Consider the following 19989-nt stretch of genomic DNA (forward strand, 5'->3'; position numbering starts at 1 on the left):
GGAACTGCCCTGGACCCTGGGCCCTCTGTGCAGGACCTGGAATGAGCAGGCACTCAGTAAAGATTGGTTGAATTCAACTGTCCAGTTGGGCTGGGGGCTCAAGAGGAAATGTGGGTGTGCAGCCTTGACTCTGGGGGCTCCTTGGTAAGAAAATGAAGTGGAGGCCAGGCGCGGTAGTTCATGCCTATAATCCCAGCACATTGGGAGGCCAAGGTGGGCGGATCACCTGAGGTCAGGTGTTTGACACCAGCTTGACCAACATGGAGAAACCCCGTCTCTACTAAAAACACAAAATTAGCCGGGCGTGGTGGCTCATGCCTGTAGTCCCAGCTACTCAGGAGGCTGAAGAGGGAGAATCACTTGAACCCAGAGGCAGAGGTTGTGGCGAGCCAAGATTGTGCCATTGCACTCCAGCTGGACAACAAGAGCGAAACTCCGTCTTGAGAAAGCAAAACAAACAAACCAAAAAAAAAAAAAAAAGGAAAGAAAATGAAGTGGAGCACTTTGCTGGTAAGTGCTAAAGGGCCAGCTGGGATGCAGGGAGTGAAGCCACTTCTGGGGGCCACAGAGGGATAAGGAGGACTGTTGGAACAGGAAGGGGCCCTAGACTTGATTTGGGTTTCACAGGTGGGGAAACTGAGGCTCAGAGAGGGGAAACAGTGCATGGCAGAAATGGAACAACATTCCTGCCCTCTGGGCTCCTGGTCCACATTCCTTCTCCTGTGCTCACCAGGCCCCTGCCCACCTCCCCTACCCTTTCATTGCTAAGCCCAGCAGGTGGGGTGCAGGCCCTTCCAGGAAGGGCAGGAGGGAGGTGGGTGGGTTTACCTGTGGTCCAGAAGCAGGGGTGAGTGGCTAGGGGTTATGTGTTAGGGTGGGCTCAACTGGATGGTGGCATACTCCACAGCCTCTGCCGGCCCTGGCACGGAGTTCCGTGGCCCTGGCACGAGTTCCAGGGCAGAGGTGTCCAGCTCTGCATAGTGGATGTCAGTGTCCTTTAGGCCAGAGCCCTAGGAATGAGGCAGAAGGGACAGGTGGCAGGAGGAGTTGGTGGGGGAGTGGTCAGGACCGGACGACGTACCCCAGGGCCAAGCGTCGGGGGAGATGGGAGGTGTGGGTGTGTAGGGAAGCATATGAGAGAGAACGGAACCATGGAGGGTCAGGGTGATGGGGAGAGAGAGAGAGACGCAGAACACCAATTACTCAGTGACAACAGAGGAAACAAAGGTTTAGAAAAGGTGTTTACAAAGATTGGTCACAAAACATTTACCTGCTGTGCTAAGCTGTGTGCCCTTAGGCCCTGGGCATGGGTGGACAGAGGCAGGGTGGGTCCCACTCCTGACCCCACTGTATTTGCCTCCGAGACATTATTTGTGCTAACTCTTTAATTTTGCAGAGGGAAGAGAGATGCCTGGAGAGGCGACATGCTGTGCAGGGGGTCACGGGGAGGTTCCTGGGGCATAAAACGGAACTTGGAGTCAAAGGCCCTGGCTTTAAATTTTCGCTGGACCCCCTGCTGTGGCTTGACAGGCAGATCGCTCAACCCATCTGTGCTGAGTTTTTCTTTTGTGAAATGGGAAAATAGAACTTATAAGCAATATCACTATGGTTAGAACCCAGGGCTCCAACTCGCACCCCTAGCTATTCAGCGGCACTGCAGTTCTTTGACTCTTAGTGTGATTTGCAAATTATTGGAATAAGAGTGCTCCAAGGACAGGGGCTGCCAAGAAGTTGAGAAGCAGAGGCTCTCCCTCTGCTGGGAGTTGCAGATGTGTGAATGGGGACCCAGAAGACAGGGAGCTGGGAGAGGGAGTGGGAGTGGCTGGTGGGAAGAACTGGGGTAGAGAAAATGCTGTGGTCCGGAAGCAAGGGTGGGTGGCTACTGACAACTCCCCCTGTGGTTGTGCCAAGCTCCTCTCCCTCCCAGGGCCTCCGTTTCCCCTTCAGCAAAATAGGAGGGTGACTTGATGATCCCTGAGGTCCTTCCAGCTCTTCTCTCTAGATCTATCCTCAAAAGCTCCTCCTCCTCAGCTCAATGCTCAATGCTAGGGTGCAGGCAGATAGATAGATCGTCTGTCCACAGAGCAGGGGTGGAGGGAGAGGAGGGCTCTTGCACCCCAGGAGGCTGGTACAGGCAGAAGGTTGTGTGCTATTGCAGGGATCTCTGTGACCTGGGCTGCTGCTCACTCTCTTGTCCTTGGCTGGGCCGCCTGGGCAGCAGGGAAAGCCAAGTGTGCTGATTTCAGTTGCCCTCTAGCAACACCCATCTTGTGTCCATCAATGACCCATGGCATGGGCAGGGACACATGGCAGAGCTAAGATGAATGCAATGAGCTCCTGATTCCTCACAAGGGAAAGTCACACTCTGACACCTGCTCCTCCCTTTGGCCCTCTGTGCTTCCACAGCCTGCCTGGAGTTGGAGGTGGGGAGTTGGGGGTTGGGAGGAGACACCTCTTTTCCAGAAGGAAGAAGCCTGGGTTGGAGGTTGGGGGTACAGGAGACCAGGGGCAGAAGGAAGGGGAAGGAGGCTAGACAGACAAGAAGTCTGGATCCCAACCCCCAAGTCGGGGGGCCTACAGGGGTGGCTGAGGGGCGGGAAGGTGGGGTCTGGGCAAGCAGCACAGTGCGAGTAGGAGATACTGGAAGCAAAAGTTTTTTTTTTTTTTTGACGGAGTTTTGCTCTTGTTGCCCAGGCTAAAGTGTCATGGCGTGATCTCGGCTCACCACAACCTCTGCCTCCTGGGTTCAAGTGATTGTCGTGCCTCAGCCTCCCGAGTAGCTGGGATTACAGGTGTGAGCCACAGCGCCCGGCCGCAAAAGTTCTTATCCCCAGGGGCTGCCGAGACTTTGGTTCCACTGGAGGGAGTCCCATAAAGATGGGAAGAGTGGCTGCTGCTCTGGGATGGTGTGAAGGCCATCCTGTGGAGGCAGGGGGATACGCTGATGGTGTCCCCGTGACTAAATGGATCCCACCTCTTGTCCCTCCCGTCATCCTGAGGATGCCTGGGAACTGGCGCTTCCGGTGAATGCGAGGCCAGGTATGTCCTGGGCTTGTGCGGACTCTACAGATTTCCACTGGGGAGGTCTTCCAGACAGCTTCTTTATGTGACCTTTCCCAGCTGCGTGCCACTGGACAGAAGCAACCTGACTCTGAGCCCCAGGGAAGCCTGGGAGTTTAGAGGGTGATGGCCAAATGTGGTTTGGGACTATCTCACCCAGGTAAGTGGAGAGGAGCTCAACTACATGCTTTGGGGCCATCTTATCCAAGATGTGGGGCTGCCCAGGGAGCGCTGGGCACTTGGCCTTTAGCCTTCATAGAATCTGTCTCAAAGATGACAGAAAGCAATGACCTGTGACTCCTGCTTGGATGATACCAAGAGGGGCCCAAGAAAACAGGTGGCAAAAGGTAAAATAGAGAATTGGGCCTGGCTTTCTCAGCACCTGCTGGCAAGGAGGACCTCACCCAAAGTGGAACGCAGGCCCTGGAGAGTTCCCGGCACAAAGTGGTAGCCCAGTTGCCAAATCTTTCACCAGCGGTGACCTGGGAGAACATCCTGGTGGAGGGGAGTTTCAGGTCCGGTGCTTCAGGCATTTGAAAGATGTGTAGGGAGCAGGGCTGCAAGGGCAGCAGAGCTGGCTGGTTATTTTTCAGTCATGTTGGAGAAGGAGAAACTGAGGGCCATCAGCAGTTAGAGGCTCAACCTCAGAGTCGGAGATCCTATTTGGTCGCTTCCAAAGAGACCGATATCCTGCAGTAGAGGAATGGACACAGCCGAGGAACAGACCCAGGATGTGACAGTAGGAATCAGAGGGCTCCGGGGCAGCTCAGCCAAGGCAGTCCTATTGTGCTTGGTAAGGGTCCTGCTGGGGAAAACCTGGGTCCCTGAAACTGACGGGAGGATGAGTGAGTGGGGACCCTTGAGTGGGTGGCCCACTCTTCTCTAATTAAAGAAGTAACGGCACTGCATGCTGGAAGATGCTGTGGAGGCCTTCCCCCTGCGAGGCAACAGATGCCCCCTCCTCTGTTCCTGGCTGCAGGCTGATGCTAGGGTTAAAGCCCAGCACAACCCAGCTGGGGACATGCTGGGCCTGATCAAGAAGGAAGATGACAGGCCCGCAGAGCCAGGAGAGCAACAGCAAGCTAGCGTGGACCAGCAGAAGCCTGGGGAGCACTCCTGGGTTGGATTTTGAGGGTTCTTAACCAAGTGAGCTAGAACATAGACTGAATAAGCAAGAATTCATTGATTTGGGAGCACTTTCTCAGGACATGGAATTCAACACCCTACAAGGCCCCCAGAGGATTGGGCAAATTTGCTGCTGGGACATGGTGTTTGCACGGTGCGCAAGTGCAGAATTGGGATTGACATACTAAACCCACGTGAGGTCTGTGGGGGTGAAAGCCAAGGGGAAACTCTGAAACTACCTTCCAGCCAAGAGAGTAAATCAAAAAGGATATTGTACTCAGGGTGGAGAAGATGGCAGAGATCATTGTCATCACTAAAGACCTAAAGGATGCAAGGGTGCAGGGCCCTCTCTAATCTTCATTTAACTCATTAGTCCAGCCCCTATGGAAACCAGACAGATCCTAGAGAATTACGGCCAGTGCTATGGTCTTAATGTTGGTGTTCCCCCAAATTCATATTCTGAAATCCTGACCTCCGAGGGGATGACATTAAGAGGTGAGGCCTTTGGGAGATGAATGGGATTAGTGCCCTTATAAAAGAGGCCCAGAGAGCTTCTATGCTCTTCCACCATTTGAGAATGCAAAGTGAAGTCACCATCTATGAACCAGAAAGCACTGCGCTCACCAGATACTGAACAGCTCTATGCCTTGGACTTCCCAGCCTCCAGAACTGTGAGAAATACATTTCTGTTGTTTATAAGTCACCTAGTTTATGATATTTTGTTATAGCAGCCTGCATGGGCAAAGACAGCTAGCATATCCTCAATCAAGTGGTCACCCCGATGGCAGCTGCTGCAATGGTCTTCTAAATGACAGCTGCAGTGCCAGCTTGGTGGCAATACTCCAAAAGGCCTCTATAGGATGCTATGTCCCCTGTAGGAAGAGTACATGGGCCTGGGAACCAAGGGATGAAAGCAGGAGTGGATTTAAAAAAATAAGTAAAAAGAAAAGGATAGGCCAGGCATGGTGGCTCATGCCTGTAATCCCAGCACTTTGGGAGGCCAAGGTGGGTAGGTCACTTGAGGTCAGGAGTTTCTGAGACCAGCCTGGTCAACACGGTGAAACCCCCCGTCTACTAAAAATACAAAAAAAATTAGCCAGGTGTGGTGGCACACACCTGTGGTCCCAGCTACTCAGGAGGCTGAGGCACGAGAGTCGTTTGGACCCGGGAGGTAGAGGCTGTGGTGAGCCATGATTGCACCACTGCACTCCAGCCTGGGCAACAGAGTGAGACTCCATCTCAAAACAAAAACAAAAACAGAAACAAAAATAAAAACAAAACCAACAAAATGGAAAAGATAAAAACAAAAAACAAAAAAAAAAGAAAGCAGGAGTGGCTCACAGTTACCATCACACCCAATGACCCAGTGGGGGAATTTTGTGCTTTTATTCCCACAACTCTAAGCTCTGTGGAGGGAGCGGCCCACAGACTGTATGCTAGGACCGCTGCCCGGGCCCTTGGACTGCATGTGCTTGGGGCCAGCACAGAAGAAAAGGAGTTGTGTGGTGGCAGGGGTAACTGACACATCAGCAGGCGGAGGCCAGGCTGCTTCTGTGCAATGGGGCTAGGGAGGAACATGTGTGGAACCCACATTTGGCCTACTTGGGGGCCTCTTCTGTTTTAACGAAATGGACACTTGCAACAACACTGGCCTGAGGAAGGTGTGCTTATTAAGGCCTCAGCGTCCTCAGGAATAAAATTTTTCCAGGTTAGCCACCAGGACCTGCTGTGGAGACAGCTGAGCGAGGGGAATTGAGAAGGGATATGGACAGGAGAGGATGGGTACCAGTGTGGCCCTAAGATCTGCTGTAGCAACAGGGGCCACATCCCCAGGAAGACACACTGAATCGTGGAGGAGCTGCTCCCTGCCCCTGGATGGAAGATCAGATCTCAGCACCCAGCAGACCGTGGCAGTGTGGACCTGGACAGCTGCGGAGCATGGCTGGCTGCAGCCCCAGTTGCCACCCCTCTGGATCCACCCAGCATTTGTGCTGAGACCACAATTCCCCTAGACTGCTCTCAACCGACAACTAGACAGGCTGGGAATCCAGCGCAGGCCCTTTCCTGTGGGACGCAGGAGTCCTCTGATAGCAACGATGGCCCAAGGATGGCACAGTGCTTGGCGACGCTGTGCTGCCATCCTGAGACTTTCTGCTCAGCCCTCCTTTCACCATCCCCTTTCATGGGAGACGGACCAGCAGCATGCTCTGAGGGCTCCCCTGCCACCTCCTGCTCCCACCTGTGTACTTTGCAGGTGTCCCCCAGTGACTCCTGCATGTCTAGTCTCAGCTTGGCGTCTGCTCCTTGGGGGACCTGAACTAACATACGAGCTTCAGACTCCATCCCTCCAAAGTTCATTGGGTCCAGTCTTCTGCTTCTAGCCTGGGCTGTCCGTGCTCACAAGACCGAGGAGATGGAAGCCCCTCTCCTGAAAGGACAGAGGATGTCTCCTCCTTCCTCCTTGTCGAGACATTGGCTTTGAGTCCTCTGGAAGTCCTTCCTCAGACCTAGTTTAGACCCTCCCCGCTCTCTAAATGGTTCCTGCCACCTCAGTGGTCCCTAGCCCAGACACCATGGCAGACGTTGAGTGGAGTGCCACGGCCTTAGCACCCTTGGGTGTGTGTGTAGCATGGACCTGGCCCACAAAGGGGACCTGGGCCCACCCGGGCTGGGGCCGCCGAGCTTGACCCCCAGGCTCCCTGCAGTCTTCTCACCTCCCTTGGAGCCCCCGTGGTGAACAGCGCATGCTCTCTACCTGGCTCCTTCTCACGACTTGTTGGGAAGGAGAATTGATGACAACATCAATAATGTGACTTGTATACAAGCTGCACTGCCAACAAACCCGAGTTCTGGGGATACATCCTTTTCTCGCCCGGTAATTGCTCTGGAAGCCAAAAGGAATTATACTTTTCTTGGCAACCACAACAGGGCCTCCCCAGCACGCCAGAGCGTCCCTTCTGCTGGTGACTTCCGCCCCACCCCACAGGCTATTCACAAGCCTCTGTCCACCCAGATGCCCTAACCACGGCCCCTGGGCTCAGGACATAGGGTGTAGGTGCTCTCCTGGGCCCCTCAACCCACCCCTCCTGCCCGTGGCTGGTGGTTGGAGATGGGTTCACTGTGTTCTTTGTCCCAAGTGGCTCTTGAATGGACACACTCATCAGGGGATTCTACTAACCCAACATAAGCAGAGCCCAGGGAGGGAAGGCGGTGAGGGAGGAGGAAGAGTCAGGGCCATGAGCTAGGGTCTGGGCTTGGATGAGAGAGGAGGGGAGCAAAAGGAGGACTGTGCAGAGGGATGAGCGAAGGCAGTGGGCACTGTCCTGAATCTGCTCCTTGTGCCCCCAGGGAGGGCTGTGCATGCCAGGCATGGGGGCAGCAGTCAGAGAACAAGACCGAGAAGTCGTCAGTGGGGATTAGGGCCAGCTGCAGCTGTTCCATTCCGTCACAGAGATTTTTATGCCGAGCCTGGGCCCACTGTACGGGGGATCCCACTGGAGTCTTCCAAGATTTTTCAAATTGCTCCCTTCCATCATCTTCCTTCTCCCTCCAGCCCCAGGCCCCCACTGCTCCCTCTTTCTCCTCCTCTTCTTTCACCATATCTCTGACAAGTGAGGTTAGTGACTCTTGACTGGAGGCTGAGGGAAAAGGCCCATTTGGAGAACCCCGAATGGGGCATGGCTTTCTCTTTTCTGGAGATAGTGGTCTCCCCGCTCCCCTGCCTCCCTTGCTTTCAGGCCTGGGATGATGTGCTCTCTCTGTCCCGAGGCAGGCATGAGCTGGTGTCTGCAGGTGGGAGATTCTTACCCTGCTTGGTGCTTGCAATGCCCTGGCCCCCACGCAGGACGCCGAACCTAAGCTCTCTGGGCTGTGTGTCCACTCTCTGGGCCCTTGGAGCTGAGGGGCCGCCGGGCAGCAGAGCTGGGCCCTCCTGCTGACAGTAAGCCCGGGGCTGCAGCAGCCTTGGCATTAGCGGTGCCAGGCGGCCCTGGGGCTCTCAAGTCCTGCCCAGGCTCTCCTGTGTTCAGGTGAACTGCCCAGCATCTGCTCATCATTCTGACTGCTGCCTGCTTAGGGCCTGGACTCGAGAGCCAGGGTCCCGGGTGGGAAACCCTCCCCAGTGTCCCTGGGTGATCTTGAGTAAGGCTTTTGTTATGGTTTGAATGTGTTCCCCCAAATTCACGTATTGGAAAGTTTATCTTCAGTGTAAGGGTGTGGGAGGTGGGGCCTAATGAAAGGTGATTAGGCACCTAATGAAAGGTGGGGGCACCACCCTCATGGATGGATTGTCTCTATCAAGGGAGCAGGTTAGTTATGGAGAGAGTGGGCATGTTATGAAAGTGAGGCTGGCCCCTTCCTGCTCTCTTGCTTTCAGGGCATGCTCTCTTGCCGGCCGGCCTTCCACCATGGGATGACGCAGCAAGAAGGCTCTTGCCACAGGCAGGCCACTCGACCTTGGACTTTCCAGCCTCCAGAACTGTAAGAAATAAATCTTTTTTATATATTGCCCAGTCTCAGGTATTTTGTTATAGCATCACAAAACAGACTGAGACACTTCAAGTTCACTGAGCCTCCATTTCCTTATCTATAAAATGGGGCAACAGAAGGACTTATCATATTGCTTGTTGAACAATCTATGTGATAAGAACAATGTTTGAAAAGTGACTAGCCAGGTGCCTGGCATGTAGCAAGTGCTCCACATGTCATTATGATCCCTTCTGTTGGAACCAGCAGGCCCATGCAGTGCAGACTGGGATGTGGGAGTGCACCTCAGATGGGAAGGAGGGTGGCACAAGAGCTGCCCAGCTGCTGTTTGAGGAAGGATGTTGTGTCCACAGTGAGTTCTGGCTCAGTTCCATGTCTCTAGGTTGGTTAAGGAATAGCAAATAGCTGGCGGTCCTTTGCGCCCTGGGTAGTATCAGAAGGTGGAGGCTGGGCTGGCTCTCTGGGCTCAGTACCCTGGGAAGGGAACGCTACCTCCCTGGGGGCAGGATTTGGCACCTCCAGATGGGTTCATGTTGGTACTTCCTGCCAAGAGCAAGGATGGCTGTACCATGGAGACAACGGCCTGGCTCTCCTGCCAGTGCCAGGAGGGCGTGTGTTATCTTTGGGTCCAGGCGGTCTGGCCTGGGTCTCTGGGCTGCACTGTATGGGTAACACCCAGAGCCCCCAAGTCTGCTGAAAGGAGCCAGATATGGGCAAAGGGGGCAGGCATTCAAGTGGATGCTGGCCCTCTGAGTGGCTGGGAGTGGGGCCAGGAGGAGGGGCCGCTGGCAGCACCAGGAACTAAGGTGCAGGGTACAGAGCTGGAGGTGGGGCTTGGGGGAGGAAGAACTGGGCACCAGGCTGGGGCCAGACTCATTGGAAATGCCAGTCTCCCAGAATGGTCTGTCCAGCATCCAGTCCCCCTTTGCCCAGGGTGCCTGCAGTGCTTGGGTGGTCCTCCCTGTGCTGCCCTGCCCTCACCTCCTCCACCTCCTCTGTCTGGTTTCCCTCTAAGGCAGCTGGGCTCATGGCCAGGCTGGGTGGGGCTAGGCTGAGGGCACTCTCCTCAAGGTTCAGTTGTCCTTACCGAGGGGTGGTAGGAGGGGGACACCCCCAGATCATAGTAGGGGGGCTGCAGGGACAGCTTCTGCAGCTCCTCCTCTTCTTGCTGCTGCCTCCCTGGGTCCAGGTGGACAACCTGGAAGAGAATGTGGTGAGTGCTGCACAGACCTTTCCATGCCCCTGCTCCACGTGGCCCTCATGGACCCCCAGTTTGACTGGGACTCCTCTTCTCAGTTCCCATGCACCCCCATCCTGGCATCCCCCACACTGGTGGCTGTCTTGGAGGGCACAGGCGCACCCTGAGCCTTCAGCTTTGCTGGCTCTAGCAGGAACCCAGCTTGGGGCCAGGCACCTGAGAGGCGCTCAATGCATTTTTTAAATGAATGAAAGGACTGTGCAGTAGAGGAAGAGGTCCCGTGGGGGCCGGGGGTAGGGAGGGTCCCAGGTGGTCGGTCTCTCAGGGTATGGCACATGGACCCCTCTAGCTGGACCCGGCCTTGTGGGAACTGGACCATGGAGGTGTGGCAGCTCTGTCTTCAGCTTGGGCTCTCTCCCTGGGGCCATCTCCCATTTTTCTCCCTCCCCGCAGTCTAGGGACCTTGTCCTCTACTGCCTCAGGCCCACCTGGATATCCTCAGGTGCAAGGGAGCTCTGCCTGCTGGGACAAGGCTCCGGCTTCTCGGAGAGGGGCAGGTCGGTCCTGGAGACAGAATGAGGGTAAGCTCAGCACAGGAGCACACACGGGGGCTCTCCCCATCAGGCCACCAGACAGCTACCGGTCCCTCAGCCCCACTCATAACAGCAGGCCCGGGCGGTCTACTTCCCAGGCAGCCTCCTGAGAGGCCAGAGCTTGGGCCGGGGCTCCTCAGGGTCACGGGTTAGAGGCTGAGAGTGCCTGGCCACCTTTCCCAGGTGTCTCTGCCCCTGACCCCAGCCCAGCTTGGGACGGGAACCATGTGAGTCTCAGGTTTCCTAGCTCAAAGGACAGGGGGGAACCAGCAGCAGTGCTGTGGGCCCTCACCCAGGGCGGGCAGGAGGCCTCAGGTGCACGGTATGCGGCACTGACAGCCTTAGCCAGCACGAGAAAACACGTGATGCAAGATTTTAAAGATGAAAATCAACGTAAAAATCCATGATGAACAAAACGTCCACACTGTAAGTAAAGACAGGATCCGTCACAGTGGTGTGCTGGGTGCCTGAGGCGAAAGGAAAAGTCAGTTGTTCTAATCCTGTCTTTATTTACAACGTGGACATGTTGTTCATCATGGATTTTTGCTTTCATTTTGATTTTTTAAAATATTGCCTTAAAGTATGATTTATCATTATGGTTGAGGGTTTTGGCTTCCCCCATATACTTTGTGCCTCTCTCTCCTCTCTGGCCTGGGTCTGCCCTCACTCCTTGTCAGCCTGGGTCTGCCCTCACTCCTTGTCAACGGCTGGGAGCATGTAAACTGTTGCAAATTATTTAACCTCTCTGTGCCTTAATTTCCTCACTATACATCGTGGATTGTAATCGTGCACCTGCTCCTCCGAGCTGCTGTGAGGATAAAATGCATCTTTATGAAGCCCCTCTGAGCTGGGGCGGTGCCTGGCACACAGCAATCGTCACTCAGGAGGGTCACCTCTTCCTGCCAAAGGGTTAGTTCCTCGTGCCCCAGGGTGGGGAGGCCCTAGAAAGGGCCTGAGCTTTCACAAGTTTAGGTGCTTTAAGTCTGGGGCTCCCAGGGTGGTGGGGAGCAGACCAGCGAGAGTTTAGTGGGCAGAGTCCTGCCTGGCTCACCCGGCCCCGTCCGTCTCTGGTGGGCTCTTCTGCTGCCGGTTGTACAGGAAGAAGACAGTGAGCACCACACCTAGGATGAGGAACACAGCCACGGTGCCCCCCAGGAGCCTGGCTGTACTTCCCAGACCCCTCTGGGGGCGGGGCTTTTCTGGAAACAAAAGACAGGGAAGAGAATTAGAGAGAGAAACTCAAGTGAGCCGAGAAGAGTCAGAGATGTGAGAGAGTCAGACCCTGAGGCAGTACTCTGCCTTGACACTCCACCCCCAGCTCCCCCGACCCATGGTGCTCCAGTTCTAGGAGGGGCTCCCAGTGAGTGTGGGGCGGAGCCTCCTCCTGTAGTTCCCTATGACCCTGTGAACCCAGACCCTGCAGACCCTGCGACCCCAGACCCTGTTCTGATCCTGAGATCTGATCCTGAGATCCTGGAGGTAGAGTGAGGGTGGGGGTACCTCCTGGGCAGGCAGGGGTGCTGAGATGGGGTTCCCCACCCCATCATTCCATTTCTGGCCCTGCAGGGAAGATTCCTGTTGAGGAGTTTAATTTCTTTCCCCTCCCTATGCAATTAAACAAGCAAATGAACTAATTGGTGCCTCGCCCTCCCAGCTCAGGAGAGAGAGTGCAGATCAGGAGGGAAAGGCAGGAACTGGGAGGGTTGATGAAGAAGGGGCACTTGGGGGTGCCTCCCAGGAAACCAAACCTCTTCAATACAGATAGGTGAAAAGCCCAGAGGGCTGTGGTCTAAGGTGAGGGACTGAGCCCACCTTCTGGACCCACCTGGCCATGGACCCAGAGGATTGCTGGGCTTGTTGAGGTATTTCGCAGTCTGAACTGGAGTCACTGGTCTGTCCCTGAAGCCCAGAAGGCTGCAGAGACTGACCCTGTGGCCAGGGGCACATGCGGCTTCTCAGCGGTCCAGGCTTGGCTGTGAAGCCACAGCTGGCCCTTCCAGTTCCTCCTTCTGCTGGGCTTGATTTCTCACCTCTGACCTTTACAACCCCAGCATGGAGTGGGGGGTAGGGACTAAGGAGAAAATCACATACTTATGTACTTCTTTCTCTCCTTCCTCCCCACAACCATATTACATATAATTAAATACGGGGAGCACCTGAATAGAAATGCCAAATTGCAGTTTGCAATAAACATCATGCAGCCAATTTTCCTAAAGTGGAATTGACAAGTCCCCTTTTTTTTTTCTCTCTCTCTCTCTCTCTGTCTCTCTCCTCTTCTCTCTGCTCCATTCCAGTGCCCTGAAGGAGGGGATATCTTGCTCCCAGTAAATTTGCAACCCCTCTCTGGCTTCTCTGCAAAGGCGCTGGCCCCAGCATCCATCCTTCCACAGCTGGTGGCTGTGGCCACCTTGGGAAGGCAGTTTCCTGTGTTGCCCAGGCTGGTCTCAAGCTCCTGAGCTCAAGGGATCCTTCCACCTCAGCCTCCTAAAGTGCTAGGATTACAAGCAGGAGCCACCGTGCTTGGCTCCAGAGTGATCGTTCTAAACTACAAATCAGATCAGGCCACCTCCCTACTTAAAATCCTCCAAGGGTTTGTGGCCTTTATCAAAGCATCTTAGGGCTGAGGCCTTTCACGACCTGGTCCCTGGAGGAAACGCCATGCCGCCCCCAGCCTGGACCTCTTGCAGCTCCTGGACAGGGTGCCCCTGCTTCCTCTCATGCTCGGGTGCTAGTAGGAGCCACTCTGTCTACCAGGGTCTCTCTTTCCTCCCCCTTCTTTGCCAGGCCAATCCGTCCTGCAGGTTTAAGCTGGATATGCTTCCTCTAGAGAGCCCTCCCTGCTTCCTCCACCGGAATGGGGGTCCTCCTCTGGACTTCCCCTGAACTCTCTTTCAGTCTCTTTTCTTTTCTTTCTTTCTTTCTTTTTTTTTTTTTTGAGACAGAGTCTCGCTCAGTCACCCAGGCTGGAGTACAGTGGCGCCATCTCGGCTCACTGCAAGCTCTGCCTCCCGGGTTCATGCCATTCTCCTGCCTCAGCCTCCCCAGTAGCTGGGACTACAGGCACCCCCCCACCGCACCCGGCTAATTTTGTTTTTGTGTTTTTAATAGAGACGGGGTTTCACCGTGTTAGCCAGGATGGTCTCGATCTCCTGACCTCGTGATCTGCCTGCCTCGGCCTCCCAAAGTGCTGCGATTACAGGCGTGAGCCCGGCCTCTTTCAGTCTCTTTTCTACAGACTGTGACTGCACGTCTGACTTGTCTCCCCAGCCCTGCACAGTGCCTGGTATGCAGAAGTGCTCAGTAAGTGCGGTGAATGAATGAAGGCCTGACGGAATGAATATGTAGTGGGCAGTTCTGGGAGAGGGTCCACTGGGCCTCTGGAATCTCACCTTCCACTAGGGGGAGCTCTCACCTTGAGTCTGGTCACCTCCATGCTGGATGCTACCAATTCGGTTTCCCTGGACACAACCCAGACCTAGATCCCCTTTTCTTCTCAGCACAGCTGAGGCAGGCTGGCATTTCCAGAGGGCTAGGGTGGGAGGGGGAGCAGTAGGGAAATGAACACATACCCTGTCTGGCGCACAGAGTTCGGATTTCTCTTCTACCATGGTTGGCCCCATGGTTGACAGCTTGACATGGGATCCAAGCGGGAGGGAGGGACAGGTTCAGGACAAAAGGCTGGGATTTCAGCCCCTACGCCCTGCCTCCAGGGAACTTCTCTCAGAGGCTTTCACCCATCACCCCCTCATGGACTCTGCAGCCACTTTGCCAAGAGAGGGAGGCAGCTGTCTCTGTGAGGGCCCTTCATCATCCTTACGGTGAATACAAAAACACAGCCATCCCTCGGTATCTCTGGAGGACTGGATCCAGGACCCCTGGCGAACACCAAAATCCAAGCATGCTCAAGTCCCTTATATAAAATGGTGTAGTATTTGCCTATAACTTATACACATCCTCCCATATACTTTAAATCAACTCTAGATTACCTGGTACAATGTAAATGCTGTGTAAATGGTTGTAATACTGTATTATTTAGGAATAACAACAAGAAAAAGGTATACATATTCAGTACAGACACTACTATCCATTTTCTTTTTTTCTGAGTATTTTTGATCTGTAGTTGGTTGACTCTATGGATGCAGAACCCATGGATACAGAAGACTGACTATGTAACGAGTGAGTCTGTGAATGCGCTCGTGTGGGCATTAGGAAAACCAAAGGCTAAATGGGGCGGGATGCAGTGGGCAAGGCCTCACACATGCCAGGGCCACAGTGGATAACTCTGATTTCTTTCCCTCCAAATTACCCTCTCTCCCTGTCCCACCCTCTCAACATATGAGTGCAACTTCCATTGTCACCGTGGGCCTTGCCTGATCCACCTGGAGGGTCCTGCCCTGGTGGAAGAAATACTAGTGAAGAGAAAATGAGACATGGGGATAAGAAAAGGGAAATCCAAGGAGGAGAAATTGGCCTAAAGTCTCTGGCATGCAAGGCACTGTGCCAGGTGCCTTTGCTGATTTGGGGCATATTTGATCCTACATATTGAGCCGCAAAATGAGATAATATTGTCCCTGATGAGCAAGATAAAGCTCAGAGAGGTTAAGTAATTTGTTCAGGATCATCCAGGTAGTCAGTGGCTGAGGGTACTGGGATCCGCACCTGTGTGCTGCTCTCCCTGCCTCAGGTTGTAGGGTCTTAGTATTCCTCATCCCTCACTTGGCATGGGCCTGCCATCCCCCCCTTTCATCCCTTATCAGACACAGCCCTGCCTACCCCCTCCCTGAATAGGGGGGCCCTGGTTGCTTTGTCTCTGAGCCTCCCCTTGACAGCTGTGAGGAAGGGGCCGGGTGCTGGCCCCAGCTGGAACCCTGGCATTGAGCCCCCAGACATTCTCTGGTTACACCGTGACAAATCGGTTCCCTGGCTCCCAGCTCTGCAGGCTTGAGGGCAGGCCCAATCACCTGCAGGCAGCCGGGTCTGGCTGTGAGAAGGGCCTGGGCCAGGGCTGGAGTGTGAGGCCCGGGAGAGCTGGAATCAGTATGGGAGGGGGGCGCCTCCAGGGAGCACTTACTGCGCGCCAGGCTCCGGTCTGGACCCTGTCCTTGCAATGATCCTGGGAGGTTGACTATGTGCCTCTTGCTGTACTGCAAAAGGGCAGAGCGGTCAAGTCAGCTGTCCAGGTCCCACAGCTAGGGCCACAGCTGGACTTGGGTCCCGTTGACCAGTGAAGTCTCTCTTCGTCCTGTTAGTCATCAGGGCCAGGGCTCCTCTCAATGCTTCTCTGGGAGAGCCCGCGCTCAGTCCTGGCTCAGGCTGCAAGGATGGCCTCTGGGGGCCACACCAGTGACACTCCCTGGGCCTCAGTTCTCTCACCTGTCACATGGTGACAGCACATGTGGTTTACCTGTCCCTCAGACTGAGACAGTGAAATCCACGGTTAGGAGGAAACACAGACGGGTTCGTTCTGGGGGCTGCAGGCCGCGTGCTCTCGGGGCTTCTTTGCTCTTCCAGGAGCAGCTCTACCCATTCACTGACGCCTCGTGGTCGGGAAGCCCGAGGAGCTTCGGGTCACACCCAAGTAGCCAGCAATCTTCACCTGCTTCTCCCGACCACCCACCTCTCAGCCAGATGTCAGTGTTCCTGCACCCCAGGCTTCCCTCAGGGCGGGAAGCGAGCCCAGACATCTAGCTTCACAGCATGCTCCCTTGCCCTACCCGTTGTTCCTCCTTCAGTTAGACAAACGTGTGCCTCACACCTCTATGTGCCAGTCATTGTGCCGGGTGTGAGGGGCTTGCCCCCTGACTAATGGAGGAGGCATACATGCACACAAATAAGTACGCTATTTTGTGATTCATGCTGCAAGAGAGGTCTCTTCCCACAGAGAAGAGGGCCTTCTGAGCAGGGTTTTGATAGCATAGTAGGAGTTCACCGCAAGAAGAACATTGCAGGCAGAGTGAGGAGTGCTACTGGGGGATGTGTGTGAAATGTGGGGTATATGAGGGACATTCCAAGTATTGGATATGGCTGGGAAATGGGTTGCACAGGGAGAAAGACAAGGAATTGGGAGGCTGAGAGGAGCGGGCAGAGCATGCCCAGAGGTTTAGATTTCGAATAGGTGACATTAGATAATATTAGGTAATGCCACCTCGTCCTGCAGACAGGGACACTACCTTTCTCATGAACTGGACTGACCAGGGCCCTCCTGGACTCACCTCCCCCAGAGCTCCCCAGGGCAGCCACTTGGCACTTCTGCCCCTGAAGCTGTCCTGGGTTGGTCTGCCCTCTGCTTGTCTCCTCTGATGCAAGCCACGCAGGTGTTTGTGGGGAGCCAGGAGCTCAGAGCAGGCTGGGTGTTTGGACTTGGTGCCTGGAGGTCATATTGACTGGAGGAAGGGCTGATTTTACCACCCAGGGCCCATCCAGTGGCTGAGTCTGCCTGGCCATGTCTCCAGCCCACGTGTGTCGGACTGACCTTCCCCCAGTGACCAGAGAGGCAAGGGCTGGAGGCAAGGCATCATGGATAACCCTCCTGTTCTCAGAGGGTCTGGGGCAGACTCCAGCAGTCTCCCTGCTGGGAGGGCTCCAGGTCTTATCTGAAGGTCATTGTTACGTTGAAACCCAACTGTGAGAACCCAGGACCCCATCCACAGGGACAGGAAGCTTCTGACTTCACAGGCTGGAGCCAGGGGGCCTTGCAGACCATCAGGACTTCTGGCACACCCTTCATGCTCAGGGAACAACAGTGGCTATCCCTGTACTCCTGTAACCTTAGCATCCAGGCTAACTTCCTCAGCCTGTCCCCCAAGGCCAGCCAGGCCCACGTTTTGTCCCACACGTGCCTTGCTGGGTGTTTCCAGCTTTCTCTGTCTCCGTCTACACATCTCATTTCCACTGCATCTTCCCAGAACTGCAAGCTGGGCTGGCTGCTGCACTGCCACACGTGCATGTTGTGGGAATCTCCCCTCCCCTTGCTCAGGAGGGGACATACCCGTCTCCTCCTCAGTTAAGCTCATACAGGAGGGGGATCTTTCAAGTGCTTTCCTCTGATCCAGGGTGGTGAGGGAACCCACCTAGAGACTCAAAACTGAAGAAGTCACAGAGTTCTTTCCTTGGCTCAGACTCAGCCAGGCCTCTGTCCTCTCCTCCTCTTAGGCTATAGGGCTAGGAGGCTTAACCCTCTTGTCTACAGCCTGAGGTGGCTCTGGGCTGGCTCTGCACTGGAGCTGCTGGGAGGCCCCTGCATCCAGCCTTTTCCTTGGGTTGGGCTCTTGGTCACTCCCTCTAGCCTGGACTGGGTTGTATTTCAGCCTTGTGTCTGTTCTGTTGGGCCCCTCAGTGCAAAAAGCCTTTTGTCCTTGGCCACAGAGAATTTGCTCTGGTTCTGAACTCGGGTGGAGGTCATCTTGAAGTCCCCTTCTTCAGACCTCCTGGATGGAGCCTGGAGGCCCTGGGCTCTGCAGTCCTGCCCTCTTTCCTCCCTTGCTCGACTTCCAGCCCATCTCCCTGGAGCAGACATAAAGTGCTTAGTTCAGTGCCTGGCACATGTCAATATGTAATACATGGTTGCTATTTTTGCTATTAGCTATTCAATAAATGGAAATGGATGAAGTTGCTGCTGATGGTGACGGTGATGATGTTGGTATCCCCCCCTACTCCGTGGAATTGTCGCTGCTTCACCTGTGCTGGCTCTCTGGGCTGAGTTAAACCTGTGGTCACATGATCATAATATCAATTATAGGTTTCATGTGCTTTTACTTACATTATTTTATTTGATGCCCCCACCCCTTTGCCTCTGTTGACAGATGGTAACTGGAGCTCAGAGAAGGTTGGTGAAATGCTCAGGGTCACACAGCTCACTGATGAGGGAGGTAAGGGGTGTACCCAGGCATCCTCATTCTCAGTGCAGTGCCTGGGGCCATTTTTATGCCCCACACTGCCTCCATCTCTCAGTTTATCTGCAGAGGAAGATAGCTCAAGGTTGAGCTGGCCACCTTCTTAGCTGTCTAATATTGAACAAGTCACTCAAACCCTTTGAGCCTCAACGTTTTCATCTGTGAAATGAAATAACAGCAGGACTGTTGTCGGCCATGAGTGAGGTAATACTGCATGTTAAAGCGTGGTGTCTGTGGACAGTTGGTGCCTAGTGAGCATTGGTTTCTGAGGGCAGGGACACGCCTGCTGCTGAGGCAGACCTGCCAAGCAGCCGGGACGCGCACCGCTGCTCTCATCCTGCCTCTTGGCCTCTCTCGTCCCTGCTCTCAGCTTTCCTTAGTCCCTTCACCATCACGATCCATGGGCCACACACCCCCAACTGGTCTAGGCCTGTGCAGGCCTCAGGATTAGGGACCAGAGCTTGCGCGTGCATGCGTGTGTGTGTGTGTGTCCGTGACCCCCTTTGGGAAGGGTTGAGGACTGTCACTTCCCACTTCACCTATGATGTTCCCTCTATCTGGAATGCTATCTCCAATGTCACCAGCACCCCGCCCCACCACTCCCTGCCCTCCACACCTTGAGTTGTCATTAGGAGGAAGAAGGAACCTGAGCAAGGCCGACTCTGAACCCCCTCCAAGCTCAGGCCCAGCTGGAGAGAGTTACTGGGATTTCACGCACATTCCTGAGGGGAGAGGGACTATCTCCCTGTTAGGGACCCTGCCATGCAGGGACCTGACCCCCAGTCCTCTTGGAGGGGGTGACTGATATGTCACACACCCAGCCCTCCCATCCCCTCTGGGTTCCCTCTTCCCTCTCTGCCAGTTTCTAACTCTTTCCTCCCTATCTGCTTCTCACAAAGACCTTCCTTAATGGGGAAAAAAAAGAAGCACCAAATCTGCAAAAGCACAAAGTGCAGTGGGAAAGTCATGACTGGATTCTCCCCTCTCTAGCAGTGTGACCTTAACTGTGTTGAACCTTAGTTTTCTGTAAAAGGGAGAAAGGCGGCTGGGCACGGTGGCTCACGCCTGTAATCCCAGCACTTTGGGAGGATGAGGTAGGTGGATCACCTGAGGTTGGTAGTCTGAGACCTGTCTGGCCAACATGGAGAAACCCCATCTCTGCTAAAAATACAAAAAATTAACCAAGCGTGGTGGTGGGCGCCTGTAATCCCAGCTACTCAGAGGCCGAGACAGGAGAATCACTAGAACCCAGGAGGTGGAGGCTGCAGTGAGCTGAGATTGTGCCACTGAAGTCCAGCCTGGGTGACAGAGTGAGACATCGTCTCAAAAAAAAAGGGGAGAAAGGGTAGAAATAAGTGAGGTAAGCACATGAGAGCCTGGCACTGAGCGGCACCCAGAAATAATATGAATAGGGTCAGGGTGGGGTGATGGTGGTGATGTGATGGTACTGGTGCAGTGGTGGTGGTGGTGGTGATGGTGGTGGTGGTGGTGGTGGTGATGGTGGTGGTGGTGGTGGTGATAGTGGTGGTGATGGTGGTGATGATGATGGTGATGGTGGTGGTGATGGTGGTGGTGGTGATGGTGGTGGTGATGGTGGTGATGGTGGTGGTGGTGGTGATAGTGGTGGTGATGGTGG

At 54.6% G+C, this 19989-nt stretch overlaps 1 protein-coding gene across 1 annotated transcript in view; it reads right to left on the reverse strand.

The window, feature by feature from the left end:
- Positions 1-9736: 9736 nt before the first annotated feature.
- The window catches only part of PVRL1 (poliovirus receptor-related 1 (herpesvirus entry mediator C)), a 96894-nt gene continuing 86641 nt past the window's right edge, over positions 9737-19989 (reverse strand). Inside the window, exons 6-8 of the mRNA XM_011964956.1 lie at positions 11513-11660; positions 10357-10432; positions 9737-9868 (exon numbers count right to left, since the gene is read on the reverse strand). Coding sequence (XP_011820346.1) covers positions 9737-9868; positions 10357-10432; positions 11513-11660 — 356 coding nt within the window. The remainder of the gene's footprint in view (positions 9869-10356; positions 10433-11512; positions 11661-19989) is intronic.

The sequence above is a fragment of the Mandrillus leucophaeus genome, unplaced genomic scaffold, assembly GCF_000951045.1.
Source record: "Mandrillus leucophaeus isolate KB7577 unplaced genomic scaffold, Mleu.le_1.0 Scaffold71, whole genome shotgun sequence".
Taxonomy (NCBI): Eukaryota; Metazoa; Chordata; class Mammalia; order Primates; family Cercopithecidae; genus Mandrillus; species Mandrillus leucophaeus.